Consider the following 16,652-nt stretch of genomic DNA (forward strand, 5'->3'; position numbering starts at 1 on the left):
TATATATATATATATATATATATATATATATATAACAAAACTTTATAGTATTAATTTTTACATTTAGTTTGAGGTATTCTTATTTGTTTTATATTTTACATTTAGAAAAATAATGTGTAAGAAGAGAATAGAGATGACATGAAGTTTATAATATTTTAACTAATTAAAAAAATAATAAAGTAAAATAAATTCAAATTATTATTGATAAAGATGGCTATAAAGAGAATATTTTTTTTAAAAAAAACATGAAAATGTTGAATTGATTTGAAAAAGGCTAATCATTAATTTGCGAGATTATTTCGAACTCAAAAAAGAAATAATATAGTTATAATTGCAATATCTTACGAATATATGATTTCTACAATTTGTAATCAACATATGTGCAATGATTGAGTTTTTTAGATTGAAGTAATATTAGAATTGAAATATACTATTTTTTTTGTTGCTAATTTTAGTGAATGAATAGAATATTTTATTATTATCATTGAACCAAAGAACTTTTATTATTGGATTTATTTATGGTTTTCTCAAGCCCATTACGTTCTTTTATACGCGAAGGTGAAAGATAAATTTAATTTGACATTATGAATAAATGCTGCCAGGTCTTTTAGTGGCTTTGGCACTGCTGGTGATACCACTGCCCGAAAAAAGGAAATTGCTGCTTTCTTTGCCCAAACCTCCCATGAAACTACTGGTACGTCGATTCGAATTTGATGGATTCAACTTTTCAATTGAGATCTAATATAATTGATTATGTACCTATTGATATATAGGAGGATGGGCTTTAGCACCAGATGGACCATACGCATGGGGTTACTGCTTCATTAGAGAACAAAATGACCAGAGCGATCACTGTACACCAAGTAGTCAATGGCCTTGTGCTCCTGGAAGGAAATATTTCGGACGAGGCTCCATCCAAATTTCATAGTAAGTTACCATAATTTTAGCAGAGTCATGGCTAAGAATTTAATAGTAACCAATTTTGGCTAAATAAGTAAGGGGAATTATTTGTTATGAATTTTGTTGGGTCTAATTACGTGAATTTTAACATTAATTAACACAGCAACTACAACTATGGGCCATGTGGAAGAGCCCTCGAAGTGGACCTTTTAAACAATCCTGATTTAGTAGCCACAGATTCAATTATCTCATTCAAATCAGCTATCTGGTTCTGGATACCCCTCAATCACCAAAGCCTTCTTGCCACGATGTCATCACTGGAAGATGGCAACCATCTGACGCTGACAGAGCAGCCAATCGCCTCCCTGGATTCGGTGTCATCACAAACATCATCAATGGTGGCATAGAATGTGGTCATGGCAATGACACCAGGGTCCAGGATCGAATTGGGTTCTTCAGAAGGTATTGCGGAATTCTTGGAGTTAGTCTTGGTGACAATCTTGATTGTGGCAACCAGAGTCCTTTTGGAAATGGACTCTTAGTCGATTCTATGTAACAACTTTATCATCTGTTTGTTGTAGTCTCTTGCGGACCCAACTATGAATAAATTTACTTATGTAATTGTGTTGTAATCGTTTTTCATTTTAATAAACAAAGACTTTGTCCACGATAGTGGATAGTTCTACTTCTACAGCTGTGACTTGTGACAGGTAGCTGGTTCAATTCGAAACCAGATAAATATTGACTAGTCAATCGAGCCATCTCATTATTTAGAAAAGGATTTAAGTTATTATGGGTTCACCTACCCACTCGGCTTTTAATTACAAATAATCAAGATTTGCTATCATTGATGAAGTTCATCACATACAAATCGGGCAAGTTGGTTGAATACCAAAACAAACATGCCCAAGGCCCGACTAATCCAAATTCGTCTTGAAAGAAAAATGCATTATGACATGTTTTGTCTTTAACAAACCTCCTACAGCTTGTAATTGCACGTATTACTCGTTAATCTCAGTCATTTGATGAGACAACTTCTCTTCTAAGTTTTATGAGATTTAAGTGAATGAAAACCTTCCTAGATGATACATATTTTTAAAAATTAGTTGAAAGAAAGAAGAACTTTGAACCTCAAAAATTAGGCATCCAAGGTACAGCCACCGTCTCTGATTTTGAGTCTTGAATTTTTGGTACCAAACTGTATCATCATACTGGGGATTAAAGCTATCAACTGCATAAGATATACATGGAAAATCACTGTTAAGGTGGTGCAATTGCATCATCATATACTAAAGTACATCTTGTGAATCATAAGAAAACACGGAATTTGGGTATTATTTGAGTCATACTAGACATCCTAAGAAACTATTTCAGCAATGTGAAATATAGTTAATTAATATGCATTTTGGCATTGATAGAAATAAGGTAACTCTTTATTTGTCTACCTATAAAAAATCTTTAGTATAGTGCTTACCCAAGCAAGGCCGACGCAGAACAAGTTGAATCCAGGATAATTGAATGGAGCCTTCTCAGATAAAAATAGATCTGCATACAAGGAAATAAAATATATTTAATTTGACATTCAGATCCTACAAAGCCAGTGTGCTATTGCCGACACATCCAGGATTTTCACTAAGAGGGTTCGAAAAATAAAAAAAATGTAGTATTTGAGATTTGAATTTGGAACCTCAAAGTAAATTTTGAATCCCGTCAACCGCTAAGCCAACATCTAATCTTATGTTCAAGATGTTTAAAATCTATATATGTACAAAATGTTTTCTTAAAATACCTTACATATACCGTGTAATTATTTTTGCTAAGCCACACAACTTTGACCATGAAAAATATTTGAAGGTTCAACTTACCTGTTAGAGGAGTATATATTAATGGAGAAAGAATATTGCCAAATGAGCTTATGCCTGCAATGCACCCTTGAGCAATTCCCTATCACATTAACAGAGAATTAATGTAATAGAAAATACTGATCCAAGACATAGTAAATCAAAATTAAGGTAGAAACCAGCAACATCTAAATTGTTCACCTGCTCATTTGGTCCAACTTGTTTTGAAACAATGCTTTGTAACTACATTGTATAAACACTATCAGATCAAATAATCAACAGAACTAAAAAAAAAGTGTTTAATCTTCCTAGAAGTATATAACAAAGAAAACTCACAGCAGGTCTTGTAAGGAAGGCAATGATAGGCAACAAATTAGCAACATAAGGAACCTGAGACGACGAACATGAAATGTATTTGGGAAATAAAAACATCAAATATCTTGAAATTTGAAATATACTATTGAAAAAACAGACAATGTGTTTAGCTGTTTGAAAGATTAAACTTACCCATACTGCCCATGCAATGCTAACAATTAGCATCTGTAGAATAATAAGAACTTTCTCAATAAGTTATTATAAGTGCATACAGAAAATAGAAAAATAGAGAAGTTTGAAGAAGCACATACACTTATAAATCCAGCGATGCAGGATACGGAGAGAATTGCCTCCTCTCCTGTAATAGGAGCCAACCGAGGCATCAAGAATAACTGCACCAAAATTTAACAAGAGGTATCACTTGGAACAGTACTAAACGATAACAACATACCCAGTGCAGATAGAGAGGTTGTTTCCAATTGACCCAAATGTATTCGAAGCCATGTTTGACAACCAGAGTAAAAACAGACTACATAATAATTATGAGCTGAGATCTAATCTGAGATATAACAGACTGAGAATGTGCCCACTTAATCCAGCTATACTCTGTAAAGAGAAGTTAGACTTGAAAACAAACCTGGCCAATTGCTGCTCCAGTGTAACCAATAAGCATTAACACAGCAAAGTTATCTTTGTTGTATTGAAGTCGAGCTTTTAAGAAGTACTGCAAAATATATAGTGAAACAATAAAATTTTAGAAGCTATGAGATAATCATGACTTATACTTGCAATTGACATTTGAAGGGAGCTATAGAATTGTGTACCAAATATGGAGTTTGTTGTCCACCTTCTCCTAGACCATTCAAGAAAGCAATCACTGTTGCTAGCGAAAGCGTCACGCTGCACCAAAAAAAGAAAAAAAAAGGACGATATGATTGGAACTTGTACTTTAGTATGTTCTAATTTAAAGACATAGTTTGAATTTTGAAAGTCAAACAGTTTAATTTTGATCGTGAACTTGATGTTTTGGAGCTTCAACCCAACACTATTTTAGTGTGTGAACAGTGTCACACCAAACCAACACCATTTTAGTGTTTAAATAGTTTTGGTGTGGTACTATTCATCAACACTAAATCATTTTTTTAACGGAAAAGGGTCAAAATTGCCCCTGAACTATGCGAAATAAATTACTTATACCCTTCATTACATTTTGGGATAAAAAATGCCCCCACCGTTATTCCAAGAGACCACAAATATCCTCAAGAGTTAGCACCCCAAATTTTTAGTGACGAGGCAATCCAAGTAGGACTAATCCCGGTTGACCATATCATTCTGATATGGTTTGGAATCACATCTGATATGGTCAACAATCCCTCCACCTAAGCGTTGCCAACTAGGATTCACTACAAAAGAACTAGACCTTTAGCAGCGACACAAGTCGCCACAAAAGCCTAGAATATCGTCACTAAAGGTTTTAACTGATTTTTAAATTTTAACATTAAATTCTAATTTTGTGTTTTTTTCTTCATTGTTTTTAAAAAATCACAAATGATATCGATCAAGGAGGAGTTTGAAGACACTATATGTTTTATTTTTATGTCATATGTAAATGAATAAAATGTACAATGATGCATTATATAGTCGGCGATTTGAATCGAGAAGTAATTTTGATGATTTTCGTAATAATATTGGGTGTTTTTAATATTGATAGTGCATGATATTTATTTTAGAAAATTAGGTTGCTACTGAAAATTAATTATCATATTATTTTGTTGAAAAAATATGTTATACTAGGGAATGGTTGTTGCAGCCTTAGCTGTCACTAAAAATCACTCATAACTTTTAGTGGCAATATTTTGGGATTTTGTGGCGACTTGTATCGCCGCTAAAGGTTTAGTTCTTTTGTAGTGAATCAAGTTGGCAATGCTTAGGTGAAGGGATTAGTCACATGTGACTTGCCACGTCACTAAAAATTTGGGTAGTTAACTCTTGAGGGTATTTTATGGTCTCTTGGGATAATGGCGGGGGTATTTTTTATCCCAAAATATAATAGAGGGTATAAGTGGTCTATTTCACATAGTTCAGGGGTATTTTAATATGTTATTATTATTTTCGCTATATAAATTTTTAATATGTTATTATTTTCACTATTTAAATTTTTAATTTAACATTTTATAAACTTTCTAAAGCCAATCGATTATCGGATTTCACCAAGCCAACTACCACTACCTGGGGATTTCTAGATCCGCTCTAAGTATAGCATTAAGATTCCAAACTCCATGAAAGCAGGAGATTGATTAGCTATAGTCAAATCTCGTGACGGTGATGAAAGAGCATTGGCTACGATACTACAACCTCTGCTCCTGACCCCCAGATCGAAACGTTACGATTAACTCTGGTGCTGCTTGCTGGTGGAGGTTGGGAGTATCTCAACTATGAATAAGAAGTCGAAGAAGCCCTAGATCCGCCTCTTACTTACCTACCTTCCCAGACTAGCTAGTCAGGGCGAAGCATTCTTAGCATTAGTAGTTTTAGCACGATAGACTCATGAGATGTGACCTCATGATGGTTTAATTGCATGTTTTAAAATGCATAAGTACCCCCCTAGACTATGACCGAAATCCCAGAGACACACCTAAACTTAACTAGGGTCCTATTACCCCCCTAAACTAATTTAAAATGGAATAAATACACCACAAAAGCTGACATGGCATAGAGAGTGTGCACACTCTCTTGAAGGCAAGTGATGAATGCACAAATTGGACACATGTCATTTTTTTATTGGAAACTTTATAATTAGTTAGTACACATATTTATTGACAATAAAACTTATATATATTTAATTATTTTTATTTCTTTCTTTGTAAAATATTTCTTTTCAGTTTAAACTTTTTTTCTAATTAATTTATTATTTTTTCACTTTTAATTATTTTAAAAATATTATGTGTATTTTTAAAAAAATAATAATTTAAAAGTGTCCTTTAATTTTAATGTTTTAATTTTTTTATGTTTATTTGATTTTCTTCACTTTTTTTTATATCCGTTCAAAATTAACTTATTTTAAATATAAGATATTTGAAATCAAATCAAAACAAAAGACAAAGAAAATAAAATCAATAGAAAAATAAAAGAGAAAAAACAATGAATGTAGGTTAAAAAAAAAGTTCCGATACAACGTAAAAAAAATGTGTATTAATGAATTTAAATACAAGATTAAAAAATTAAGATTATTTTTTAAAAAAAATTGAAAAATTTATTTATTTTTAAAAAAAATTAAGAAAAAAATATTATTTTTTAATTTATTTATTTTAATTAAAAAATAACATTTACACACGTGGCGGGCGAGTGTGTACAAACACAACCAACTTGGGTGGCTGAAAGTGCCACATCAGCACAAAAGGTGCACAAAAATACAAAAAAATGAGTTCAGGGGGGTAATCGGACCCTAGTTAAGTTTAGGTGTGTCTCTGGGATTTCGGTCATAGTCTACGGGGGTACTTATGCATTATCCCTTAAATTCTTGATATACTTAATTATTTTTTGTGTAATATTTTTATAATACATTTTAAATATAAAATTCTAGTTAACTTTACTATAAATTATAAGTGTATAAAATACAATTATAACCTACACAAAAATAAAAAAAAATACAAATATAAGGACAAATATGCTCTTTTTTTTTAACTTCGTAATGTATTAATAGAGTATTTTTGGAAGCAACATACTAATCTTGAACGTTGAATATTTATATAGAAATTAAAACAAACGTTACAATTATGTAATATTTATTTAATTGTATTTCTTTGATTTCACTTTTATTTATATTATTCATTATTATGTATAATATTTGCTAGCAATTTATATTATTCAAAAAGTTGTGGTTTAAAATAATTTTATGATTACATTGGAAAAGAATATGAATTATAAGGTGAATATGTGGAAAAAAAAAGAATTTGTTCTATGAAATAAGATAATATAAATGAAAATAATAATAATAATATAATATTAAAAAAAGAATAATGTAAAGAGAATATTCTTTTTAGTATAAAATTTGGTGTAGTGAATTGGAGTTGGTTTACACTTTACATTAAAATAATATTAACTATATTTTAGCTAAAATTTGATGTTATGGATGGGATACTTTTTCATATAATTTCAACGGACATACTGGTCCCATAAGAAAATGGAAAATAGTAATCAATCGTTAGCAATAATTATTGTCAATCAACAATCTTTTATGAGAAATTGAAATCTTACCTACTCTTCAGCAAGCAGAAAATATCCTTGAGTGGTAACACTTCCTTAAAGCTCTGTGACACACTTTTTGATTGAGAACATTCTTCACCATTATCGACCAATATAGGTTGATTTAGAGGTTCACTGTCAATACGGCCGCTCGTCTCCTTTACAAATATTCTCATGTAAATTGTTGCAACCATTGAAGAAATGGCAGCTATCTTCATTACACAATGAAAACAACGAACACAACTAAGCAAAATGAATTGTAACAAGTAAAAATGAAAATGATTGCGAGGAAGTAAAAAAAATTAGAGAGAAAAAGGGAACCAGAAAGATCTGTGCAGTGGAGAGGAAACGAGCAGCCATGGTACCCAAGAGAGATGCAGCAGAGCCTATGCCGGCAACAAATCCAATTGCAGAAACACGTTTTTCTTCTGATATGTTAGCTGCCTAGAAAAGTATGCATTAGAAAAACAAAAAGGAAAAATTGTATTATGAATTTGAATTAGGCTCAATAGTTACCGCATAAGCAATGGAGAGGCACTCAATTCCACTGTCACTGACCATACCAGTGAAGGTTTTTACAGCATAATACACGTAGAAATAGTTTGTTGATCTGCCGATAGCCAATATTACTGCAAAACTTTTTTGTTACTTACGGTCCGAATTGGGCGTTCTTCGATTGAGTGACCGGAAATCAATTTTTACCTGACGGAATAATGGAGGCAGCTACCGGAACTGTAAGCAAAGCTTTTCTTCCGTATATATCAGATAGATGTCCAAGCAATGGCAACATCATCATTGATCCCAGCCCTAAGATCTGAAATTAGCAGACGCAAACTGGAAATCAGATAATGCATATCTACTGTTTGTCAAAATGATTCACAAGTTAGATCTGGATTACACACAGCTTGCTGGAAACCAGAGAGATAAATGGCAAGTGAGCATTCGTCTTGAGAAGGGCAGAGTGCGCCAACTGTGATATCAGTTATGGCAGGAGGAATCACATTCAACGCAAAATTTGCAAGAAATACAGTAACAAATAGGTGCTTCAAGTCGCTCAATTTATCCATCTTCATTGTTCCTGCTTTCCTTTGAAAAACCAAATACAATGGTTTCAAAATCAATCAGTATTTTGAATTTACACTGCGCAATGATTTCCAAAGAAAGCAGACCATAGTTCCTGTTTCAAAATCAGTCGAATTTCAAATCAGGATGGCCGCAGCCCCGCAGGGAGGAAGGGTGAGTGTGCTTACTAGTTCAGCTGAACTAAATAATTTTGAGTGAAACTCTATATTTGTCTTAAAAGAATCTATAAAACTTAAGGGATTATTGTTATAGAATTTAGTAATTTATAAAATTAAAATATAAAACGCATAAACTTTAAATTTTGATTCCGCTCTAATCACAGCACTCATGTGATAAAAATGTTTAAGTGCCAGTGTGCCACTAGAGTCAGCGCATGCATACAAAACGTCTAAATTATTTTATATTATTTCTGAATTTTAATTAAACATGATTTTGAAAATAGAAAATTATGTCCTGAAAAGAGGTTTTTTTGGCTTGTACTGGTAACCAGCGGCACAAGGGCAATCTATATTCCTCATATGTGTATTGTTAATTATATTTTAATTTTTATCATTTCTCAAAATAAATATAAATATATATACATAATTTTTTTCAAAATTAACGTGTGCACATGCAACCCTATATATATGATCCGCCTCTACCTGTAAAAAGTTTCTTCGTTTTTAGACTCAAATCTAAAATTTCTAATTAAATCATTCCATCTTTGTTTGTTTTAATAATTGTTTTCTTGCTACAAATATTCTCATACTTGTATATAGTAAGTAGACAATTTTTTATTGCATTTTTTTTAGTGTATTTCTGGTGCTAGTGTATCATGCACTCGTAGGGGAGCCCACGTTGTCCCAAGGAAAATTTTGGTTCACCCATCCACTTGGCTCAAGATATTGTTATATAACTACAAAAATTTAAGAAGAATGTGTGTAATTAATAGTCTTGATATTGTTTTCTTAATTAAGGAATGAACCCCGCTTGTAACGAGGTTAAACTAAAAAGACTCTTTTGGAGAAATTGTTTTGTTTTATTGTCCTTTTCTTTAAACGGAATAATATTGCTCTGATGCCACATTGTCACTATAGTCGCACTAAGGGTGTATTTGGTTAGACGAATTAATTATAGAGTATTTTGAAAAATCAAAATTATCAAATTGAAGTTCAATATCGTATCATACCATACCATGATTACCCTAGTTTATCTAACCATTGAAAATTATTAAAATTAGTATCAGAAGGTTGTATATCAAATTTGAAGTTTATTTGGACAAAGTTTGAAGCAAAGCAAGTGTTGGAGATATTTCTATAAACATGTTAAAGTGACTCGTCAGGATTTTTTGGTCAATTCTAAGTTAGAACTCGTAGTCATAATTCAGGCGATCCGTCAAGAGACCACAAATTCTGGTGATCCATCTAGAGACCACAAAGTCTGTTGTCATTGATAAATACAAGGGTGGAGCTATATCATGTATAGTTCAACTGAACTCAGTAGCATTTGTTTAATTATTATATTTATGTTACGAAATTTATTAGATATGTATAAATATTAAGTTTATAAACCAAGTTAATTAATACTTGAAGTAGCTATTCTAAAATTCAAAACTTATAAAATTGAAATTATGGCTCCGCCTCTATTAAAATAGGTACACTTTTTCTTCTTCCCATTTCTTTGCAATAACACTTGGGCAAAATTACTAATTTATGCCAATTAAATAAGAGTTTACCATTTGAAAATTTACATTAATGCTCCATGTTTCTGTTACAAATCCAGACTAATGTCCAACATTAGTCAATGCACATAATTTATCAGCCAAGACATCAAACCACTAAAAGGAAAACACTAAGGCAGTTGCTATATATTACTTATGGATCCATTAAGGATACTATGAACAAACACCCCAAGTGGTCAGCAGGTTAGGTTGTAGCTGTGAACATATCACTACTATTATTCTTGAAAAAAAAATCCAAGGAAATTGGGATGGATGGTTTAACGATTCGAATTTATAGCCTAAAAGTTATGCACAAACGCGGAAGGTGTCAAGATAAAATTATCAAGCCAAGGGCTACGCAATTGCATCCAGACAGGGTCCTGACTAAAGTCCATGCTGAATTTGGGTACTTGTAGTTCAGCCAGGTTATCTTGTCCATTCAGTAATTTTGGCCTAAAGCAATTACTCTTCTCTTTGGTTTCTGCTGAAACTTCGAACGGGTTGTTCTCAGTAATTGATAAGATATCGTCTTCTACTTCATCCTTGTTGATTGACATAAAGAAATTGGGGCTCTGATCAGTTGGTTCATGATGTTCGTTACTAAATGACATGGCGTCCATTGGCTGCAGGGTTGTCGAACAAGGAGAGCTGTGAACGTGCTTTGTACCGTTCATTTCTTCTTCAATTGCAGCCCTCTGTTCTAACACCTTCAAAGATGTCGCTTTTCTGTATATTTTGCACAACACTATGTCCTGCATTTTACAATTTTGAATTCAGTATCTTCGATAGGGTAACTTGGACAATTTATGAGTGGAATAGTTGTTAACTCTATATTCCATCTTATGCTATCGATGATAGAATCAGGATTTTCACTAAAAGATTCAAAATATAAAGAAGTAAACATACGAAGAAGCCAAGGAGGTTCATATCAACTATATTACATTAAAAAAATAATAGTACTACTAATGTTTTGACGAGGGGTTCATATGAACTCCTTCCGGTACCCTAGCTCCACCCTTGTATACGATGTTCCTTTCTTTAGTCGGATCAAAACAGAATAACATCTTTTTATATATCTAAAAACTCTTTACTTCAAACTTTTCACTTTATTATCAATAACATGTTTTTATAAACCATACTAATGTTATGTAATGTTCAAAATTACAAGTTTCAAGAGAAAAATTAACCAAAGGAGGATATAAAATTTGAAAATTTTGGGTTCGAACTAAAAAATTCTACCATATCCCATCCAATTAACTAAGTTCAAAATCTACCGTTTGTACTTATTTAGTGATTTTTAAACACATATATTATCTAACTCTATTCCCAAAGCTACTGAGTTCAAATTGATACATGTCAAAGATTATCTTTTAACAAGAGTATCATATAAAATGAAACGAACAGAGTATACTGAAGTATGAAATACCTGAGGCGAAGAGACGGTATCCGGTAGTCGAAATTCATTCATGACCCAATCTGTCTTAGAGCCTCGAGGTGCTCTTCCAGTATAGAAAACCAAAGTTTTCTTAAGACCAATTATATTTTTAGGATTTGATAAACCAATAATTTTTTTATCAGAACCAGTTGCCTTCCAAAATCCCTTTTGTGTAGTCCTATTAGGCCTCCCTCCACTTCCATGTTTTCTATCTCTTGGCACAAAAAAATACCATTCTCTTTCTCCAATTGTTGCCAGCTCTGCTCAATTCACATAAAACAGAGTTATATTACATTCACTACAACGAAAAATTAGACGTACCACGATATTATATATAAATGTTATCGAAATATACCTGGCAGGTCCCAAGGATCATGACGATAAATGTTGAGTAGACCAATTACATCGCATCGCGATTTTTTGCCAAGGACTTTATTTTTTAGGTAAAATTCGAGAAGTTCTTCTTCCGTTGGGTGAAATCGGAAGCCTGGTAGATCTTCCATTATTCGAATGTATCGATCACCTTTCGTTATAAAATATTTTGTTTATGTCAAAGTTTGGTGATGAGTATAGTAAAGTATATTGATAACATATAACACGAAGGGATATATTTATAACATAAAGAATGGTACTAAATTTTGTTATTAAAAAGACTTATGAGTAAAAGTTTACAAGTCTTCGAGTCTTTTCCCTTGACTTAGAATGACGCGTTTATGGGTAGTGCTGTCATGCCTGTGGGGCATATTCACAACACTGACATATTTTGGTTTAATTATCATAAGATACCACATCACTTGTGGTGCACAAATGAGAGTGTTTCATCCTTAATCAGATATTTCGGGTTCAAACCTCATATATGAAGAAAACCTGTTGTTGTGTTTCTACCACGGGTCGTTGGGTGTACAAATTATCTCGTATTTACACAAGGTACGAACAAGAATTATACTTTGTGAGTATGATTATTGTATTGTGAGTATAAATATTATATTATATAGACTGTTTATTCTAATACAAATATCAGTGATTATTTCTACGATTTGAATCTATGACCTATAAATTACATAAAAATAATTTTATCGTTACTCTGTGGCGCTGTTAATTTATGTATGAAAATAAGAATCTTTGATCCTTCATTAGCAACCGTCAAGGTCAAGATTTTCAATCAGCTGTGACCCTATACTTCTTTAGGTTGAATCGGTCATACTACTAACTTGGGGACAAATTAAATCAAAATATCACATCAAATTGAAAAATCAAATTAATATGCATCGCTTTGAATTAATTTTGTACTAAGTAAGAAAAAATCGAATCAAATCAAATTAAATCCACAAATAAATATATAGTAATTTTTTAGAACTTTACATAGAATTTTCGTTAAAAACATATGTGGCGAATTATTTGTGATTCTCTCATTGGATGTTCAATAGAACTATATATTGCTTCCATTTTTATATACTTTAAATAATCCTCTACCAAGTGTTATTGAAACGTGTCAAATTTATTGAATCATAATTAATTTATATTTATTTTAATAGGTTTAAAGAATGATTATAAAAAAATTAAAGTAAGGGAGATAGGTATAGTATCCTAAACTATAGGAGAGGTGAGTGTTATAGAGTGAAACCTAAAGGGAGGTCTCCGAAATTATCCCATTAAAACTTATTTTCTTCAAATTTGAGATGTTGTATTACCGGTAATTTTTAAATTAAACAATGTAATTGTTTTTAGATTTTATATTGATTTTTGAGGTGAATTATTAAGAGCTGGTTAAGTTTGAACGAGCTAGTACATCACTGGAAAATTATTGTTAGACTAACAAAATAACTATGTGTGTTTAATAGTACATATATTTGTCAATTTCTAGTAAACATATATTGATTTATTAAAACCTTTTAAAAACTCCAAGAAAATAATATTGAAATCATATTCATGTGATGAAAAAATCAGAAAAACTGAACTGATCAAGTGAATATAAATTGATCCGGTCATTTGATTTTGATTTTTAAAAATCGAACCAAATCGTCCATGTACATCTCTACTACTAACTTGCCATTATATCTATTGTTGCGTTTTATTTTATTTTGTATCTCCTATAACTAACATAATTTTTATAAAGCTTCTTTTTATGTAAATATTACATAAATAGAATATTATAAGAAGTCATTTGACTCAAGAGATTGGGTGGAATATTTTGCTTTAGATTTGATTGGAGTTATTAGTCCAATTAGGTATCGTAATTAAGATTATAACCTGAAAAACATATTCATATAGAATGTGAGAAGATAGTATTTTTAGTTTGAAGGGTTTAAAATACTTTTTTTGTAGATTATAAGACGATTTTTTATAAAGTGATAGAAAAAATTATGCGTAATTAAATAATATAATTTTTTTTTTTACCAACACAAGAAAACTTATGACATATTTAACATGATAAATAGAATAAATAATATCAAATCTTGTCCATCTATCATCACTTATGAATAATTGAACAACACATGAAACTTTTAATCAAATTAAGCAGATTCACAAAAGCAATTTATTTTCATTGACATCAATTGCAACACAGGTGGATATCTAATTGATTGAAGGTTTGTTAAAATTACTCAAAAGGACAAGCGATTTCAACCAAAATATTAATAACAGTAAAACCTCTATAAATTAATATAGGTGGGATCATGAAATTTTATTATTTTATAGAGATATTATTTAATTGATAAATCAATATTTATTAATTTAATAAAGATTGGTTTGAGATTTGATGAAGGTTAATTTTGATTATATCAAAATTATTGTATCTTACTAATTTATGTATCATATTTATTAATTTCACATAAAAATATTATACATAAAGTACAACGTGTAACATCTCGTTAAGTGAAAGAGCTAGAATTAGAAAGAGTCATTTTTGGAAAGAATGAAAAATCTGGAAAATTGGTTAAGTTATGTTAAGAATGGGTTTTTGGTCAACTTCAAACCACCATAACTCCTATCTCAGGATGATTTAGGTGTGCTACAAGATACCGTAGGAAATATCTTTGAATTATCTTTCCAGCGCCGCCGAGTTTGCGCGATTTCGAGTTCGTATGAGGGAGATATGGTCATTTGAAGTTGGGTTGTCTAGATAAGGAAGGTCAAAGCCGGATTTTAGAGGGGTATTGTGGTCTTTTCACTACCCAATTAATTAAATTCGGTTTTGATAATTAAGTTGGGGTCTCTACTGATGGGATTCAGTTTACGCTATTGAAAATTGAGTTAGGGTTTTGAGAGAAGAGAAAAGAGAAGGAGAAGCAAGGAATTGCCAAGTTCTTGAAGGATTGCTTATGGATTTTGTCAAGGGGTGATCCCTACGAGGTATGTGAGACCTTCATAGCGTTGGGCTCGTTCACCCACGTGTCAAACATGTTTATTTCAGCCAGAATTCATCCTAAAAAGGGTTGAAAGTTTGATGTTTTTGATAAGTGTTCTTGAATTTTCTTTTGTTCTTGAATTGGGCTGAATTAAGGAGTTCTTGAGATTGTTGCGTCGAGTTATAGAGTTGTTTTGAGTTAGGTTCTTGTGTACATATACTGGGCATTTGAATCTAAAGAGAATTTGAGAAAAGTAGCCGAGTTTAGGCGATTTGGGGTTGGAAAACGAAGAAGAAAAAAGTCGGGCGAATCTGGGCACCAAGTCCGCACATGTTCCTCGGATTTGGGGAAATCTTGTTCGCGGAGCGGAGCGGTCACGGACCGTTCTGCCTCAAAATTTATTTCGCGACCAAATATTTAAATGCATCTCTGCGTCGCGGACTTGCTTCTAGACAATGATTTCTTGATCGTTTCTCATGTTTTACTATCTAAAAACACTCCTAAACATCATGAGATCCTTCCTATCACAAATCACAATCCTTGAATCCATAAATTCAAATTCAAGGAAAGTTAAGAGCCAAGTCTAGAGAGTTCTTAGAGTCATTTCAAAAGTCTTTTGCAAACATTTTAACTTTGTTTTAAGGCTTGAGTTTTGAGTTGAGTAAAGAATAAAAATTGAAGTTCATTTGTTCAAAAGAGTATATTGGGACTATGTATTCCCAAAAGAGTTAAAATCTTTTCACATTTAAACAAGAAAGGAAACACCGATTTCCAAGAGAGCCTTTGAGCTAGTTTTTGAGTAATTATCTCAAACCACAGAAAGAGTTTTGTTTTTAAACATATGAGCTGAGTATATTTTGGGAGTAGTATTGAGCACCGATATGGGGACGAGTTCATAATAACTAAAGCTCCATAAACCATGTAACCATCGTGGGTAGAAAGGGTCATACTTTTTAGATGATACCTTTGTGCTTTTTAGCATAGACTAGTGGATCCATATAGTTGAGGCGTTCTATATCACAACAAGGTATATGACAATTCTGGCAGCGTGGGTGAGACACTGTATCATCACTTTAGCTCATAGTAATGGCTGTCGGTTAGAAAAACTCCCACAGTATTATCTTACTTTATATGTAAACTGAGTTGTTATTGTATTTATTTAACACATTGAGTTGTCACATACTGTTTTAAATGCTTTGTATAAACTGCACCTTTATTGTTGTTTTACTTTGCATTTGAGTTGGGTATCCATGAGTTGAGTAAAGCTAAGGTAAGTGTTCTTTTCAGATTCCTTTCAAGCTTATGTCATGTTTAGTTTTCCCCTCGCATGCACGTACATTCAATGTACTAATGTCATTTGGCCTGCATCCTTTTATGATGCAGATACAAGTAACCATGATCAACATCCTGTGCCTCGTTGATCTAGTTGAGCACTCAGAGTCAGTTGGTGAGCCTCCTTGCTTTCGGAGGACCCCTTTTTACTGCTTTATAGTTAGTTCATTAGAATGTTGTGGGTCTTGTCCCGACATCCATCTCAGTTGTTAGAGACTTTATAAACAGTCATATGTAGTTCTTTAGTCTTTTTTATTTTCATTCTATTATGTTGAGACTTGAGTTGCCACTTTGGCCAGTCAATGTTATTTTATTACATTCTTAGTTATCTTTGAGTTTCAGTTTACTTTTAAAGGTACAATATGCTGAGTAAAGTCTTCCGCTGAGTAGTAAGCCAGGCGAAGGGTTCGCTTGGGGCCAACAATGGTTCTCGAGTGTCAGTCCCGCCCAGGGTG

General features: G+C 32.1%; 3 protein-coding genes across 4 annotated transcripts; 1 reads left to right on the top strand and 2 right to left on the bottom strand.

Moving 5' to 3' along the window:
- Positions 1–584: 584 nt before the first annotated feature.
- LOC102592970 (endochitinase 4-like) lies at positions 585–1,536 on the top strand (the record flags this gene model as incomplete). Its single annotated transcript, NM_001318619.1, is given in 4 exon segments — positions 585–694; positions 774–927; positions 1,064–1,175; positions 1,178–1,536. Coding segments are annotated over 4 exon segments (655 nt in total), but the record flags the coding sequence as incomplete, so codon positions are not given.
- A 38-nt stretch (positions 1,537–1,574) lies between these two features.
- Positions 1,575–8,634, bottom strand: LOC102584687 (hippocampus abundant transcript-like protein 1). 2 transcript variants are annotated; one of them, XR_368371.2, is made up of 15 exons: positions 8,204–8,634; positions 8,004–8,115; positions 7,818–7,930; positions 7,623–7,745; positions 7,314–7,513; positions 3,881–3,956; positions 3,694–3,780; positions 3,368–3,448; positions 3,249–3,281; positions 3,078–3,131; positions 2,943–2,984; positions 2,766–2,844; positions 2,375–2,445; positions 1,877–2,131; positions 1,575–1,662 (listed from the first exon to the last, which is right to left on the bottom strand). XR_368371.2 is itself a non-coding variant. In XM_006360825.2 (14 exons), exons 1-14 carry the CDS (start codon positions 8,372–8,374, stop codon positions 2,039–2,041), a joined length of 1,335 nt encoding a protein of 444 aa, XP_006360887.1. In that variant the 5' UTR covers positions 8,375–8,634; the 3' UTR covers positions 1,819–2,038. The 2 variants fall into 2 exon arrangements, 1 of the variants encoding a protein (XP_006360887.1); XM_006360825.2 differs by lacking the exon at positions 1,575–1,662 and having other exon boundaries at positions 1,819–2,131.
- Positions 8,635–10,072: 1,438 nt separating this feature from the next.
- On the bottom strand, positions 10,073–12,122 carry LOC102585105 (NAC transcription factor 29). Its single transcript, XM_006360826.2, has 3 exons — positions 11,874–12,122; positions 11,510–11,778; positions 10,073–10,835 (listed from the first exon to the last, which is right to left on the bottom strand). Exons 1-3 carry the CDS (start codon positions 12,019–12,021, stop codon positions 10,383–10,385), a joined length of 870 nt encoding a protein of 289 aa, XP_006360888.1. The 5' UTR covers positions 12,022–12,122; the 3' UTR covers positions 10,073–10,382.
- Between the last annotated feature and the right edge of the window lie 4,530 nt (positions 12,123–16,652).

This window comes from Solanum tuberosum, unplaced genomic scaffold (assembly GCF_000226075.1).
Source record: "Solanum tuberosum cultivar DM 1-3 516 R44 unplaced genomic scaffold, SolTub_3.0 scf00336, whole genome shotgun sequence".
NCBI classification, from domain to species: Eukaryota; Viridiplantae; Streptophyta; class Magnoliopsida; order Solanales; family Solanaceae; genus Solanum; species Solanum tuberosum.

Coding starts and splice junctions, on each gene's coding strand:
- LOC102585105 (XM_006360826.2), bottom strand. CDS start 12,021: ATGGAAGATCTACCAGGCTTCCGATTTCACCCAACGGAAGAAGAACTT. Junction 11,779..11,873: donor TGATCCTTGGGACCTGCCAG/GTATATTTCGAT, acceptor TGAATTGAGCAG/AGCTGGCAACAATTGGAGAA. Junction 10,836..11,509: donor ATACCGTCTCTTCGCCTCAG/GTATTTCATACT, acceptor TGTAAAATGCAG/GACATAGTGTTGTGCAAAAT.
- LOC102584687 (XM_006360825.2), bottom strand. CDS start 8,374: ATGAAGATGGATAAATTGAGCGACTTGAAGCACCTATTTGTTACTGTA. Junction 7,931..8,003: donor TGCCTCCATTATTCCGTCAG/GTAAAAATTGAT, acceptor AAAGTTTTGCAG/TAATATTGGCTATCGGCAGA. Junction 3,781..3,880: donor GACAACAAACTCCATATTTG/GTACACAATTCT, acceptor TATATTTTGCAG/TACTTCTTAAAAGCTCGACT.